At 35.4% G+C, this 15,384-nt stretch overlaps 1 protein-coding gene across 2 annotated transcripts in view; it reads left to right on the plus strand.

The window, feature by feature from the left end:
• LOC114652204 (ran-binding protein 3-like) overlaps window positions 1–15,384 on the plus strand; it is a 53,601-nt gene that overhangs the window by 17,219 nt on the left and 20,998 nt on the right. For both annotated transcript variants that reach the window (XM_028802458.2, XM_028802457.2), the window contains exons 2-6: window positions 4,819–4,877; window positions 7,436–7,466; window positions 8,219–8,299; window positions 9,864–9,938; window positions 13,226–13,297. In XM_028802458.2, coding sequence (XP_028658291.2) covers window positions 4,819–4,877; window positions 7,436–7,466; window positions 8,219–8,299; window positions 9,864–9,938; window positions 13,226–13,297 — 318 coding nt within the window. The remainder of the gene's footprint in view (window positions 1–4,818; window positions 4,878–7,435; window positions 7,467–8,218; window positions 8,300–9,863; window positions 9,939–13,225; window positions 13,298–15,384) is intronic.

Raw genomic sequence — 15,384 nt, forward strand, 5'->3', positions numbered from 1 at the left:
TAACAGACTGCAGGAACAATGTTAAAATTGAATTACTTCTTAGACTAAAATGTATATGTGCAGTCTCTGCATTTGCATTTCTTCTTTTAAAAATGAGTGAGTCACGTAACTTTGAGCATTGGTTGTTTAAATTTAAAAAAGGTATTTTCTCTGATGAGCTTTTATTGAACTGGGATATTTTTTGAGTCAAAAAAGACAATGGATAATTTTAATGAAGAAGTACTAAGAGAAAACATGTGGTCAGGAAACATGCTGAGCTTGTACCGGGTGATCAAATGATTGATTGTGAAATCCCAAATCGCTAGTCAAAAAAGAGTTCAAATTCATACTGTAAAGTGTAAAATATTTTTCAGTTACTCAAAAAACCTATTGCAGAGTAAAATAAATGTTTGCACACTATTCCTCAGGGTCAAAACGCCCCAAATACATGTAAACCTTATCCAAATCCTACACCAAACTTTTACAGAAAAATACCTATTATAACTGACATAACTTAATTTTTCAAGTGATACTGTATGGGCTAAAAGAAGGCATTGTGTCAGCAAAAACGCTTGCTTATTTAAAACACTTTTTAATCTTTTTAATTAGGATTCTTTGTTTGATGCAAGTAATACATGATCTCTACAGTGCAGTCCACTGAATGCAATTTGCCCAGGGACAGGGAAATTCTAAATATAAATTAAGTGATCAACAGTATGGTGGGTGCAGTGGTTAGGAACCAGAATCCGGAGTTTGTAGAATAAAAATCTAGCAAGAGAATGTATGGGTCTGACCAGAAGAGCAGAAAGATCTGAGGCTTTTGTGCAACACTGGAGGCAAGACCGTAATTTACGATATGGTGGAAATCTGGAGTAGCCAGTAATCAATGTTGCTGTGCTACATTGATAAGTGGCACAAGCAATATGAATTAATTCTTCATGAAGTACAGTGTTTTTTCTGATTAAGTAGTCACCATAATGAATAGGTTTATATAATTTTTGTTTGTGTTTTATAGAATACTTATGCTGTATTGTGAACATCCATCCATCCATTATCCAACCCGCTATATCCTAACTATAGGGTCACGGGGGTCTGCTGGAGCCAGTCCCAGCCAACACAGGGCGCAAGGCAGGGAACAAACCCCGGGCAGGGCACCAGCTTGTAATCTTGTAATTTCCAGTTATAACACTACTACAATAACATCAACCTTGGCTTCAGTGTTCACAGTGATTTTCATCACCATCACTTGCTTGCCAAATCTTGTGTTCCCAAGCTGATATTTTAAAAAGGTACTAAACACAGTCATTATTTTCACAGAAGTGGTGTTGACTGGATTGATCTGGTATACACTTGGCAATCAAGCTGGTTGTAGATTTGGTAGCCTTATGAATACAGAGCTCCATTAGGATTTTTTTTTTATTGTTAATTTGTTGTTTAATGAATGTAAGCCAAGTCGGATCTCATTCAGACTCTACTCTACTGTCTTCATATTCCTTAACTAATTCATGGGATATTATATCATTTGTTGCATTTCATAAAGTTAAAATAGTAAATGTCTGCATCAATACATTTTTTTAAATACTACTTTTTAAAATATTATTACTTTATCAATAGCTTTATTTTGCTTGTTAAGAAATCTTCCCAAAGATTAGAATAAAAGTTATTAGCTCTCCAAAGTGCAAACTGCAGTTACAATGGAACAAATCTTTTGCTTTAAATGCTGCATTGTTCTCTGCATGCAGCACATATGATTACTCTTTAATGACATATTTACAGTAATCTTTATTTGTATTAAGTGATATTGCTTATAATGTCTTTTATCATGCCAAATATACAATTTTCAATATTTTTGCATATTACAATGTCACAAAATCTGTACTTTGTGAACTTTTTGACAATAAAATTATTTAATTGCAAACATTTATAACATTCATAATCCAAGAACTATGTGTTTTTTAAACTAGAGCAACATAGACCTTTCTGTTCAACTTAACTTAGAAGCTTAAGGAAATCAAGCATGCAGTGGAACCTCGGATCACGAACGTCTCGGAACACGTACAAATCGGGTTACGACCAAAAAGTTTGGCAAACTTTTGCATCTGTTCACGACCACACACTCGGGTGCCGAACAAGCCAGTTTCCCTTCTGGTTCGTATCCGCCGATGGTTTCCGCACATGTTCAGTCTCTCCCTGTGCATTCACTGTGAACTCTTTATGCTCTATTTCGTTTCCCTTCCGGTTCATACGCGTCTGTGATTTACGCATGTGTTCAGTCTCTCCCTGTACCTGTACAAATACATTGTTCTCAGTCAGACGTGCATCGCGCAGAGGGACTTTACCCCAAAACTGTAATCTCCTCTCCACCCAGTTCCTCCTCACTTCCTTCATGCCAGAACTCGACTCATGCACGGTTAGTTTTCTTGGTTGTTTATGGTTAGTTTTTATATAAATTGCGCATTTTTCAAATGTTCATTTTTTTCCCTGTGCTTAAAACTCATTAAAAAAATGTGTTTACAGCAATCGGTTCGTAAGGCTATTAGTGTGAACTCCTGCAGTGTTACTTTCTTGGTTGTTTATGGTTGGTTTTTAATAAAGTTCGGATTTGTTCAAATGTTCCTTTTTTTTTTCCCTGTAATTAAAACTCATTAAAAAAAGTGTTTACAGCAATCGGTTCGTAAGGCTATTAGCGTGAACTCCTACAATGTTACTTTCTTGTTTGTTTGCCTCTAATGACCTTTCCACCAGATAAGAGAGTTACACATGCCTTTTCATTTACACTTAAAACCCATTTAAAGAAATTGTAATACATTTCTTCATTCTCTGTTTATAAGTATTCTCTGCAGTTTTCAACTTGGAAATTAATTTATAGTTGAGAGACGTTTTTAAACTCAGGTGAGATTGGGTGCTTCACACAGTTGCATTTTTGGAGATTTTGCATTACTGTGATCCTCCTTTACATTATCCCATTTGTAACATAACTTAGAAATTGAATGTGCACTTAGAGTAGTGTTTTGAATGGGATGATGAGCAGTAGCACAGCAAATTAGATGCTGAATGTTTATTTTTTAATATTAAAATTGTATAAAATATATTATCAGCTTCAGCCTTCATTTAACATCATAATATTAATCAGTACTAGCCTATGGATATTGAATTTCCTTATGAAGTGTGCCAGCACTAAATGCTAAAGGTTATGCAGACCTGACTTAAGAGATGCACATTGAATAAACAATGACACATAGTTTACTTACCTTTAAATTAATACGAGATTTATATACAAATTGAAACAGAAACACCAGAATGCTACAGTAGTCATTGTCATGTTTAGGTTCTGGTTGGGATAGCAGCATTTCGATTAGCACTACTGCTTCATAGCTTCTGATTCTGTGGCTCAGGCATGGTCTCTGTGGACTTTGCACAGTATACCTGTGGTAGCAAAGGTTTACTGTGGGTACTCAATTTTCCTGCCTCATCACCGACAAATGCAGATTAGGCTGGGATAGTGAGTGGGTCTAAATTAGCACTGTGGGTGTGCTCTCCATTGCATTAGTGTGTCATTAAGAGTAGGTCCCTGCCTTGTTCCCTATGTTACCATTTAGCCAAGTGCTGGAAAAAGTAGATCTCAAAAATAACTTAATGAATGTCTAGACTCATGACTCACTGTATGCATCATTGACCCAATAGCACTTGAGAGTGTATCTAAACTTGGTTTCTTAAGCACTCATGTAAGAAAAGCACTATATAAGAATGCACTGAACCAAACTGAGCTGAATGTGTCTAATTAAGTGCATATGACAATAATGAGCCTATAAACCTATACGTATGTAAACAAGTGGATGTATTCTGACCTAATAAAGAATTAGCATTGCATACTCAGAATCAGAAATATAATGAAATGGATGCAGATTAAGGACATATCACTTGCAGTGTCCCTATTTTCTCTAGTAATGCATCTGCTGAGACATAAGGCTGTTTACACCTTGAAAAGTGCATTTGAATGTGCCCCAGTTGTCACATCTGTGTCACAACAACCAGTGTTGATCTACTGATAAAATGTATGTAGTGATATTGGAATTTTTAATATCACAATCACTTATTTTGCAAATAAAAACTAGTGATGTGCTTGTTTTGTAATCAATACATAGAAAAGTAAATGAAAATCGTGTAAATCTATAGTTATATAATGCATATTAGAGTTAAGTTGACATGCATTCCAGTTGGTTTGTTCATGATGTTGTGCCGTGCTTTGTCCTAGAGATTCTCCTAGCAGATTATAATTGTTAGAACTAATGGCTGAACACACTTTTTCCAATATACTACAATAACTTATTGCAATGGCACATATCCTTACACTAGATAACCTGACTCACACATCTCTAGACAATGAGTTAAAACTGGATTACCCAGAGAAAATGCATACAGACTTGGAGTTAGTATGTGAAATCTGCTTAGGCAGTGACCAGACTGGGAATTGAACTCGGGTCTTTAGAGATACTGTATTAAGCAGCAGTACAGGCCATTCTCACACCAATAATTTGGAATAGCCAAGCCATCTGAGTAATTTTTTGATTTCCATTTTTATTTTGACTGTTATTATGTGTACTACATAAAGGTAAATCAAGTTAAATTTTCTTGCATAAAGCTTCTCTGTCCACCTTTGTCAGGAATGTTCTGGTATGATGAACAATAGCTTGTCACTATATGGCATGTGACTAGATCTAGTGGGTTCATATTTATAGGTGCATCTAGAATGGAGTGGCAGCAGCTAACTCTAATAGTATTCTTGTCTATATATACACAAAGATGGTACGCTTACATCTGCACTGCTTTGTTTTACAGAGAAACCAACGATTGCTCCTCCAGTGTTTATTTTCCAGAAGGCAGAACGACCTCTGAAGGTAACTAACAGTTGTTTTTCTTTTTAGCTTGTTTTTCACAGTAATAAACCACCTCAATCAACTAAACTTAAACTGGATTTATACTTGAGGTGCATATTATTTCTGTATTGCAAAATCTTAATTTTATTTGGCCTCTGTATTGTGAATGCTGATTCACAGTGCTTCATACATATCATATAAATTAATTGTTCACACATTTTTTAAGTTAGATCACACTTTGAATTAATGACACAGGGGCTAAACAGGGGATATGAAACAACCAGTCATAAGTTCAAGCCTTTGGTCAGTAAGCCACGTGACAAACAGATATTCCTTCTTGTGTTGGGATTCACTATATCAATGCCCCTTAATGCTGCTATGAAAGCAAATAGCCAAAACTAAAATAATATTGTTGTTCTGTAGTGCAGTTGTCATGCAAAGCTTTGGAGAGTTTCCATATTTCAGAAAAATATTATCTTGATTGATTTTTAAACTTTGGTTTTGGTTTGTTTATTTACATTTTAGTTGAGAATCACCGTTGTATGTGAATTAAAATAGTTTACCGATTTTTATAGGTCAGTCACAAGAGCATGAGGGGAAATAGATTTTATAGCCTGTATTCTGCATTGCTTTTTAAAAACAAAGACGGCTTTGTAGTTTTGGATGGGAGATATGCATCCACTCAGCCTAAAAACAATTAAAGTATTTTTTTTTGTATTCAATTTCTTTTCAATGTTAAATAAATATTAGCAGTGAATTCAGATGGCCTCTTTTGGGAGAACAGAAACTAAGGAGTCTGGGCCTTAGAGGACAAGAAGATAAATACCAACCAACTAATAAAGTGTATTCTTTTAAAACTTTTGCTAACCTGCAATATGCCATATATACATTATATTAAAATATGGGAAAAACAGCTAAAAAATGCCCCCCAAAAAAGTCCCAAATTTGAAGAAAGCCAGCACAGGTCTGATATCACTAATGTTATTTGTAGAGTAAGAGCAACGGCAGAGCAATAAAGTGGATATTATCAGGTAACAAAGCATGTGCACTCTTGATAGAAGCTAATATTGAAGACATAAAGTACGCACAAAACAGTTACCAACTGGGATGTGTTATAGCTTAAATGAGACATAACTAATAGAAACAAAAATGGATACAAATAGTAATGATTTAAAAGAAAGCAATCAATAAAGCCGTCTGACAGTAGTGAAAAGAGTAACAAAATGAGTTTTTAATGAGTGGGTTAAAGAAAATTCTGCTGTGGAGAAATGCCTAATAAGCAAGGAATTATAAGCGGCAGTGGCAGCACTAGATTAGCACAAGACAGGGAAACAGAAAGGATCTGTTAGTGGCAAGAAAGAGTTTTTGGTCCTAAGGGACCCTTATTGAGCATTAGATGTTCTCTGCTAGACATACCATAGTTATTGGTGATGATAAAATCTGCATAGTGCAATGAGGTAAAGAACGTTTTTTCTTTTACAATACAGACTACAGTATAGTTGGAATCTAAATAAGATGGCATTAGTTAGCTTAGGTCAAAACACTACTTAGAATTTTTTTTTTGTTGAAATATCATGATGAATTTTGGTTAATCATTTGCATCATTAGGCACCGTCTTTCATTTATACCAAAATTAATTTAAACCAAAAGCAAATACTGAGCACTGTCCTTCCTAGGTACATCAGAACGCAGTTCAATTTTTATTTTGGACCAGAAGATGAAACTTCGTTCAAAAAGCAGCTGAAATTAACACTAGAAAGTAAAATTAAACCAAATAATGAAGTCAAACACTATGCCCAAATTGTAGTAGAAAAAAACAAAGCAAAATGATCTAAACTGGAAATTCTTAAAGAAGCAAACACAAAAAGTATACATGGAATGTATAAAATGATGGAATCCATGAATTAGAAAAACTGTTAATGCTTTCTTACTAAATTTAATGCAACTTCAAAACAATATATAAATATCATAATTGGAATTGTATGGGGAAAAAAAAAATTAGAAAAAAGTCCAGAATAATGAGGAAAACTTTTAAAATGAATCAAAATCATAACACGCAAACTGTTAATGTCCCTCTGTGTTTTACTTATGTTCATATTATAATAGAGTGGCAGTCACACTATAATTTGTTTATTACAGGTGTATAATGTTCCATTCTGTTCTTTTTTGTCATCAAGTAAAATTTTTCTTGTTATTTCAATTAGTTAAAAATTATTGTCTTGCATGGAAAACTATTACAGTCATTATAAATCTCGTACTTAAAAATCAACACTGTCAGAACATGGTAAAGTAACACTATGAACTACATACTGTAAGCTGTTAAGGAGGAATTAGTCATTGTTTAGAAGAGAATCAAACAAAGCATGAAACATAATGAAAAATAAGTCATCACACATGTGCCTAACCCTTCAATTTGTTCATAATCAATATTCATTTATCAGAAGACATAAGATACATCAAGTTCATCTTCCTGCTCTAGCTTATGCAGGAAAAAAAGAGCTGAGATGCAGCCCGTTTTGGGAAATATCTAGACATCTGACAAAAACATTTAATTTCCTCTTTTTAAATTTGCTTTTCAGAGATCAGCTGAAAATTCAAGGCTGGAAAATGGTAGGTACATTCCTGGGAATTAGACTTTGTTTTAGTCCACTTCTTCATTGTAAAGGGCATAGTTGCAGGTTAAATGTTAAGTGTGTTCTGCTGTAGTTCTGTTGTTTAAATATTAGCTCTGACCATTTATGGTATGAATAAAAAAATACTGCAATCCTTATTTTATCAGGAAGTAAACAGTGATATTGCACTTTGAGCTACTTTTTGTATGAAAATGTGCTATATAAATAAATGTTGTTGTTGTTGCAGCATTAATTTCTATGGAAAAATTAGCACTCTTCAGAGGCAATGTTTTAACTTAGCCTTGCCCTTTGGTTACTGTTTAGCCCTTTATTTGTCAATCTTTTTATTTTTACATGATGTAGTTTGTGCTTAGTTTTGCTGAAAGAGTACATCTGTGTGCCGGATTAATTGGTTGAGTAAATGATGTTTGTTAATACAGTTACTTAAATACTGTGAATGAATCAGTGAATTCTCACACCTAAACCTTTTATTAAATATTAAATTCTAGAAAGAGATGCTTGTTTTCAAACCTAAACTTATTAAAATAAACATATTTAATAGCAGTTATTTACAAAAACACTCTTGTGAAAAGTCTGTCATTCCATCAATTGAAGACGAGTAGCGCCAACATCCTAATAATATTCATTGGAAGAGATAAATTAACCTGGTGTACTTATGTTGTAAACTCTGTATGAATCTGTGTATAAGGCAGTCCTTTCAAAATTATTATTTTCTGTTTTCATCCTCAGCTGGGTTAGGAGCTATTTTGGAAAAACGTGGACGGTCATCTTCGTTTACATTCTCTGGTTCAGGATGTCAATCCCAAACAGGTAATGTTTTGATTATTTTTAAATGAAATTTCACAGTACAGTACCATACAAATATGTCAATGAAGTTTTACAAATAAACTAACAGTGTCATCTGCAGGGTTTTTTCAGTTTTTCTGAGCACATAATAAAATAATAACATTTTTGCTTCAGTTATCTCATTTTTCTAGAGTATTGCTTATTCATTAAATGTATTTATAGTTATTTTGATTATTATTTTCCATCCATCCATCCAGTTTCCAACCCGCTGAATCTGAACACAGGGGTCTGCTGGAGCCAATCCCAGCCAACACAGGGCACAAGGCAGGAACCAATCCCGGGCAGGGTGCCAACCCACCGCAGGACACACACAAACACACCCACACACCAAACACACACTAGGGCCAATTTAGAATCACCAGTCCACCTAACCTGCATGTCTTTGGACTGTGGGAGGAAACCGGAGCGCCCAGAGGAAACCCACGCAGACACGGGGAGAACATGCAAACTCCACGCAGGGAGGACCCGGGAAGCGAACCCAGGTCCCCAGGTCTACCAACTGCGAGGCAGCAGCGCTACCCACTGTGCCACTGTGCCGCCCGATTATTATTTTTTGTTTTCAAATTCATTTTGTCATCACTAATCATCCACACAAACACCCATTTTCTGGTCATACTTTAGAGGATCACCAAAAGCTATAGCTAATTAAGGCTACATTGGTCACAAAGAAGAAGCAACCTAGGATAGAACATCAGATGGTCTCAGGGCACACACACTCACATCATTCACACCAGTGAAGTTTGTAGTCATTCATTTATGTAACACAAACGCCTCTGGAATCTGGGCGAAAACTATAGTATACATGTATCCACTTACTGATCCCGGTTAATCCAATTTTACTTTGACAGAGAGTCAGAAACTACTATATTGGCAGCAGTGACACTAACTCTGAAAGAGTCTCATCTATCCTCTTAAGATATCCTCATTTATGCACCTACATTCATTCATTCATTTGTTCATTCATTCATTCACACTTGGACAATATATACTCCATTGTTAAGCTAAATAAATGTCTCAAGGATACGAAAGGAGAACCAAGAATATGCAGAGTAAATCCTTGAAGATGCAGAATTAATGTTTAGACTCCACACTATCAATGAACAGGCTGACACTTGAAACTAATACTCTGGAACTGTGGGGTAAAATTGCTATGCTACATAATGCTACGCATTGGTTATTCAGTCATTCCTTCAGTACTATTCTCAACAGACCTTCTTTAAAAAGAAAAACATAATTTAAAATGGTAATTGAAGCATAAAATTAACAAATGCAAGCAGTATGCAAAAGACATCTGGAAAAAAACAGCAAAAAAGCTCTATAAAACTGTAACTTGCTATAGTAATAAAATGGTCCTTGAAAGCCAAAATTTGGCCCAGAAATAAAAATCATGTAGAGCAATGTTCAGCAGGTCTCGGCAGTGTCAACTAGACCCCATCAGGAGGAACATTAGGAACATGAAATGCTCTGTAAATATGATGAAAATGTAGTTTTTGAGGAATTGTTCAATGTGTCTCTTTATCCACATTAGATTCTTCCAGCAGAGATAAACGAGTGAGATCATCATCATTTAACTGCACTGCAACCAGCTTCCCTCCTCAACCAGGTAAGTCTATTGAATTTTTGCAACCAGTACCATAGCAGTGTGCAATATAAAACAATAAGAAATAAACTCTGAACAACTTTTAGACAAATAAAAATAAAGATATCTGTATTTTTTCTATCCTTCATCCCTAATCTGTAAACCACAATCTGTGTACAACCTTATTGCAATTTTTTTTCTCAAACCACAGACTTGAAGTTTGACACACAGCTACTTCACAATATGTTAGGTTTTTAACATACTAGGGGGCTTTGCCCCCTGCTCGCTTTGCTCGCCAACCCCCGTTTTTTGGTTTTCCAGATACACACTTGTAAGATTTTTTTTTCTTTGAATTGTTGCTATTTCATTAGTTTCACTTTTATTTCAGAACTTCTGTAAAAACAATATTTGTAATCTTGCGAGTCCCAATATGTTGAATCTTTTTAATGAGATCAGGACAGGTTTCTCTGAATTTCAGCACAGACAAAACGATCTATATCATCAGCAGTTAATAATTTTTTTTACAAAGTAAAAAAGTAAGTAGAGTTCTGCATTGGACACCTGTCTGTAAAGTCGTGCTATTTTCCTCTCACAGTTCCAAAAGTACATGGGGTTACCAAGGTGATACCCCAGCTTTTGTCTAGGTTTTTGTACAAGGGCTAGACAGAACGCTTTTGACTCCTGGGGTAAATTTAGCTTTTTAAATAAGCAGACAGATAAATATATATACATTAACAAAGTAACCAATAAATGCATGTGTGGTAAACTCCGTTTTTGAAATTCTCAAGATTCTTTATTTGTCACATGCATAATTATACAGGACAACACGCAGTGAAGTGCATCCTGATCCGCTTATCAAAAACTGTGCAAAGTTAGAAGAATATTAGTTAGATTAACAAAAAGTCATAGATTGAAAGATAACAGTATAGTAGAACATAATAAAAAAGTAAAATTATGTGAATAAAGTAGAATTAAGTGTTAAGGTGCAATAGTGTAGTAATTATTGTGCAAAACCAAAGTTAGACTGGTGCATAGTTAAATGAGGCAGTTTGTTTGTTTGCGCTACTGCGATCTTTACTTCCTTTTTCATATTTTGTAATTTTCCTACTTTCGTATCCTTTAACTTTCTCCACATGTGTATAGCGCTGTTTTTTTTTTTTTTAGTCTTTCTAATTTCACTGGTTTCATAGTCTCTAACCTGCTCTGCATGTGTTTAGCGTCAACGTTTGTAAACGTCTTTATGAAGTTCTACTTTGTCATTTTACTCATTGTCTTTTAATTCTGAGCCGTACAGTACATAGAACAGAATAAATCCTCAATACAATATAAAAATAAAAATTCTAGAAGTACGGAGTAAAATTTCACATTAGATGATATCACATAATATGATTTGGATTTGTTTTAAGTCCTGGAGACCTCATTCATCAAGCTGCCTCCCCCATTTTGCCATTCCACATCTGAAATAGCGCTAATCCGATGAAAGGACCCCTCATTCCCACGTCCCCATTCATCAGGGATGACTTTACCTTAGGCAGGCAATCTACAATTTAAAGAGATTGTTATTTTCTTGTGAATTGTTACATATGCATTATTTTCACTTTTACTTTAAAAACTTTTGTAAAAACAATACTTGTCCTTTATTTTCGGTCACGTGCCTGGTTACATCTCTTTCTTCCCAGACGTATAATACTGCTCATGTTGTGAAGGGTGTTGCGGCTGAACGTACGCTAAGGATACGCCTTTGGATCATTTGCTATCTTTTTGCTGCTTGCTAGCTGCCTCTTCTGCCTGTCGCATGTCGTTGTTTTAAGAGCTGGGAACACATGATGCTTGCCTGCCAAAAGCAATCTTGTCTGTTGACTTGCTTTAAATGATGGCTCACTGCCTGGTCTCGCGTGACGTTGTAAAAGCAATACCTGTCTTTTATTACTGGCCCCGGGCGTGTTTGAATTCTTTCTTGCAGGATGTATAATGCCGCTCGCGTTCGGAGGGCGGGGGGTGTTATAGCTGCTGTTGCGCTGCCCTTCAATCTTTTTAAAGCCTGTACAGCCGCTGTCCTTTTTGCTACGGCCCTGGGACAATCTCTTGGCACCAAGTCTCATGTTTACGGTCCCCGCGAGATGCACTGTGGCAAGTCTCCTTGGTCTCGTGGGTCTTTTAAATGTCTTTCGAGATTATCACGTATCGTAGCCTTGCATTTGCTTTACATTCCAGGATTTCTTTAGGCTGCCTACCCACCACCCCTCCATATACACTCCCATACCCACCGTGGCTTGTGGTCAGTGTGAATGGCAAGAAATACTATAGTATGGTCTCTCAACAGATACATTGCCACATAGATTGTGATGGTAGTATGATGGGTGGCAGACTTGCACTTAATCCAAAAAAAAAAAACTGGGTCCAAATTCCATCCATTATATTTAGATTTCCATCACTTGTTGTAAAATCTTCAAGCATCACTAAGTTGGGACTTAATATCTCTGCATTTGCTGATTACAATTTTGGGTTCTTTTCACTAGAAGGAAAAACTAAGACTATTGTATGTAAAGAAGCTTTCTAGTACTTTCAGAAAGTTAAATTTCCCCCATGGACAGATAAAATTGTATCTAACTACTAATCATAGTAATGAAATAAATGCACTAGTAACAGACCCTCCACATCTAACACCTAACAATAGCATTTACATCTTTAGAGGTGCCTGGTTTGAGTGAGGCTTGTGTGTGATTATGACATAACATAGACTGGTTCCACTTCTGGGCCTGGTTTTTGTTTTATACCTAGTATGGCCTGATTAGTCTCTGGGCCTCCTCAGAAAATTAATGTATAATCTTAGACTATAATGGAGCATAATCAGTGACCAAGACATTTTTGAAAAGCAAAGCTTAATTCATTTGAACAATATGGCACAGTATGGATTTCGCAAATAAGACATGCTCTGATGTTTAAAAAATGACTGCTGTGTGAGCTATCCAAAATCAAAGACGAGAACGTTGTTTTGTTTGGGATTTACAACTAATGAATCGGTGTAACACTTAAAAGTCTGCAAATCTGTTAACTTTTTAACCTAAGATTCCAACAAGTATTTTTTTAATTTATTTTCTTTGGTCTTTAGTGTATCAGATTCTTTCTCCATAAATGTACAGCAGATCATTCATTACACTGAACTAAACTATGCTGCAGTTAACATTACATACATTCTTTTTAGGTCATACAGAAAAAAACACAGCCATGAAAGGTTGTAGCATTATAATAATATTATGATTGTGTAGTATCATTAGGATTGCAATTTTTTGTTCTATTTTATTTTGCAGCACCCCGAAACAATGTATTCATGCCATCAAGTCTTTCTATGGTAAATACAGAAAGAGGGAATTTTACACCAGGTACGTCCACCACAGTTACTCTGGTCTTATAATTAATATATAATTTTACAAGCCTTGAAAGGAAACAAATACTATGTACTCTAGGTCTGCCATCTAGTGGACAATTAGTGGCAATGTGTTGCATGTCAACATGCAAGCATGAATTTCACTGTACATGTGCTTTTGTAATTTGCATTTATTTTGTCTACAATTTCAGAGTAACAGTAGCCTTTTATATACAGGCTGTTCCTGGAATTTACCGGCTCTTCATCTGTTAATGACAAGTATGTTCTGAGATTTTTCAGATGAGGAAGACAAAGTTCTAAACCTATAAACTGATGTTTTATTTAGGCTTGATTTCTGCCCTCCTCATGATACCAACAGGATAGACTGTAGCTCCCTGCAGCCCTGCAATGACCTGTTTAGTGAAATATATGTAAAATATGCATGCCTGCTATACAATGAGTCATATGCTGAGCAGTGCCTTAAAGAAGTGAATGGCACTGGCACCTTATAGACCTTGGTTCCTGATTAGTTCAACAATAGTACTGCCAATTATTGCCATACTTATCTCTAATTGTGCTTTTGGAGGAAACTAAAATATTTTGGTAGAATGATAAAAAAAAGCTAAATCAACACATTTTGAATTTGTGTTTGTGTTTGCATGTGTGTGGCTCAGCATTCTGTTACAGGCTGGCCCTAGTCTTGCCTTACATTTGCATTTATAACCTCTTGCCTTTCAGACATTAAAAAGCTGTTAAATTGTTCTTGCAGCCATAGCTTACTATGTTGTAGTTCATCCAGTTTTTTTTTCACACTTGAGTATTTGTTATGTTTGATGTCAGGGTGTTTCCAAGCATTTCCTATTGTCTGTTAGTCCTGAATACATGTTTCTTTTTTAGTTTGATGTATTGTTTCAGTTATTTTTTTTTTAGGTGCACTTGCACAACTTTACAGCTGTAATGGAGCAGCAGATGCATCATTTGCACTGACAAATATACAAATTAGGTCAAATATTAAGTAAAACACAATTAAAAAGAGTAATTTCAATCTGCATTTACATGTGATTTAATAGCCTGGTTATTCACAGAAGCCTAATTTCTAAAATGCCATGTAAACCCTTATCCCGGTTAGAGAAACTGGGTTATTGGTCTCAGAGGAAAAACTGCTTTACAGAGGTAGATTTCTCCATGAGTAACCCCATTATTTGGACATATAAACCCTTAATTGGGTTATAGCTAAGATTTTTGTAGCCTGTGAGTGTCTATTGCACTGCTCAGTTCCGCACACTGAGGTGTAGCCTCAGGTAGAAGTGTCTACAAAATAAACTTTCAAATGTTCAGGTGAATACATTATTCCTTCATATTTCAGAAAATAGTAAATTTATGTTAATGAGCTTAACTTAGCTCAGCAGCACAATCTCAGGAGCAGTAGGGTAACATTTTAAAAGTAATGTGTGTTAAGCAGTCTGATTACTTTTTAATGTAATGAATATCCAAATGCAATGCTTATTTTATTGAATTAAAAATATACCTGTGTTGTTCGTATCCCATAAACACTGGGAGTAAGGCAAGAAGCAAATGTACTGGTACACCGCTGCTTTACAGGGCTCAGTTGCACAGCCAATCAGAAGAGTGTGCTGCTTACAATCCAGTAACAGAAAAATATTAATAAGGCATCAGTTTAGTTTTCATCCAGCTATTTGCTGTAGATATGTTAAAACATTGTGATCGAGTGCTGCAGCAGCCGGCATTAATAACACAAATCATTGGCAGCTCAGGTTGGGGATGTGAAAAGGGGATGGATGTACGTTATCTACTACAGCACATGACGCACAAGAATATTATCAAAGGCTTCATGCTTGTTTGGGATTAACAGTTTATTGAATTTGGAGTGTTTGCAAAAGGAGGTTTTTAAAAAACAAGTCTTCTGCCATACCTGGATTACTCACTTTATCCTGTTTTGTGTATGCATGCAAATGCACTGATTACATGGTATGTGAGGATATCGTGATAGTGAATGTCAGTGACATGAATTAAAGACTGATTAGTTAATTACCTAGGTGATACCATGCATTTTGTATGATAGTTGTCTAATATGGTTAAAGA

Source organism: Erpetoichthys calabaricus, chromosome 5, assembly GCF_900747795.2.
Source record: "Erpetoichthys calabaricus chromosome 5, fErpCal1.3, whole genome shotgun sequence".
Lineage (NCBI taxonomy): Eukaryota > Metazoa > Chordata > Cladistia > Polypteriformes > Polypteridae > Erpetoichthys > Erpetoichthys calabaricus.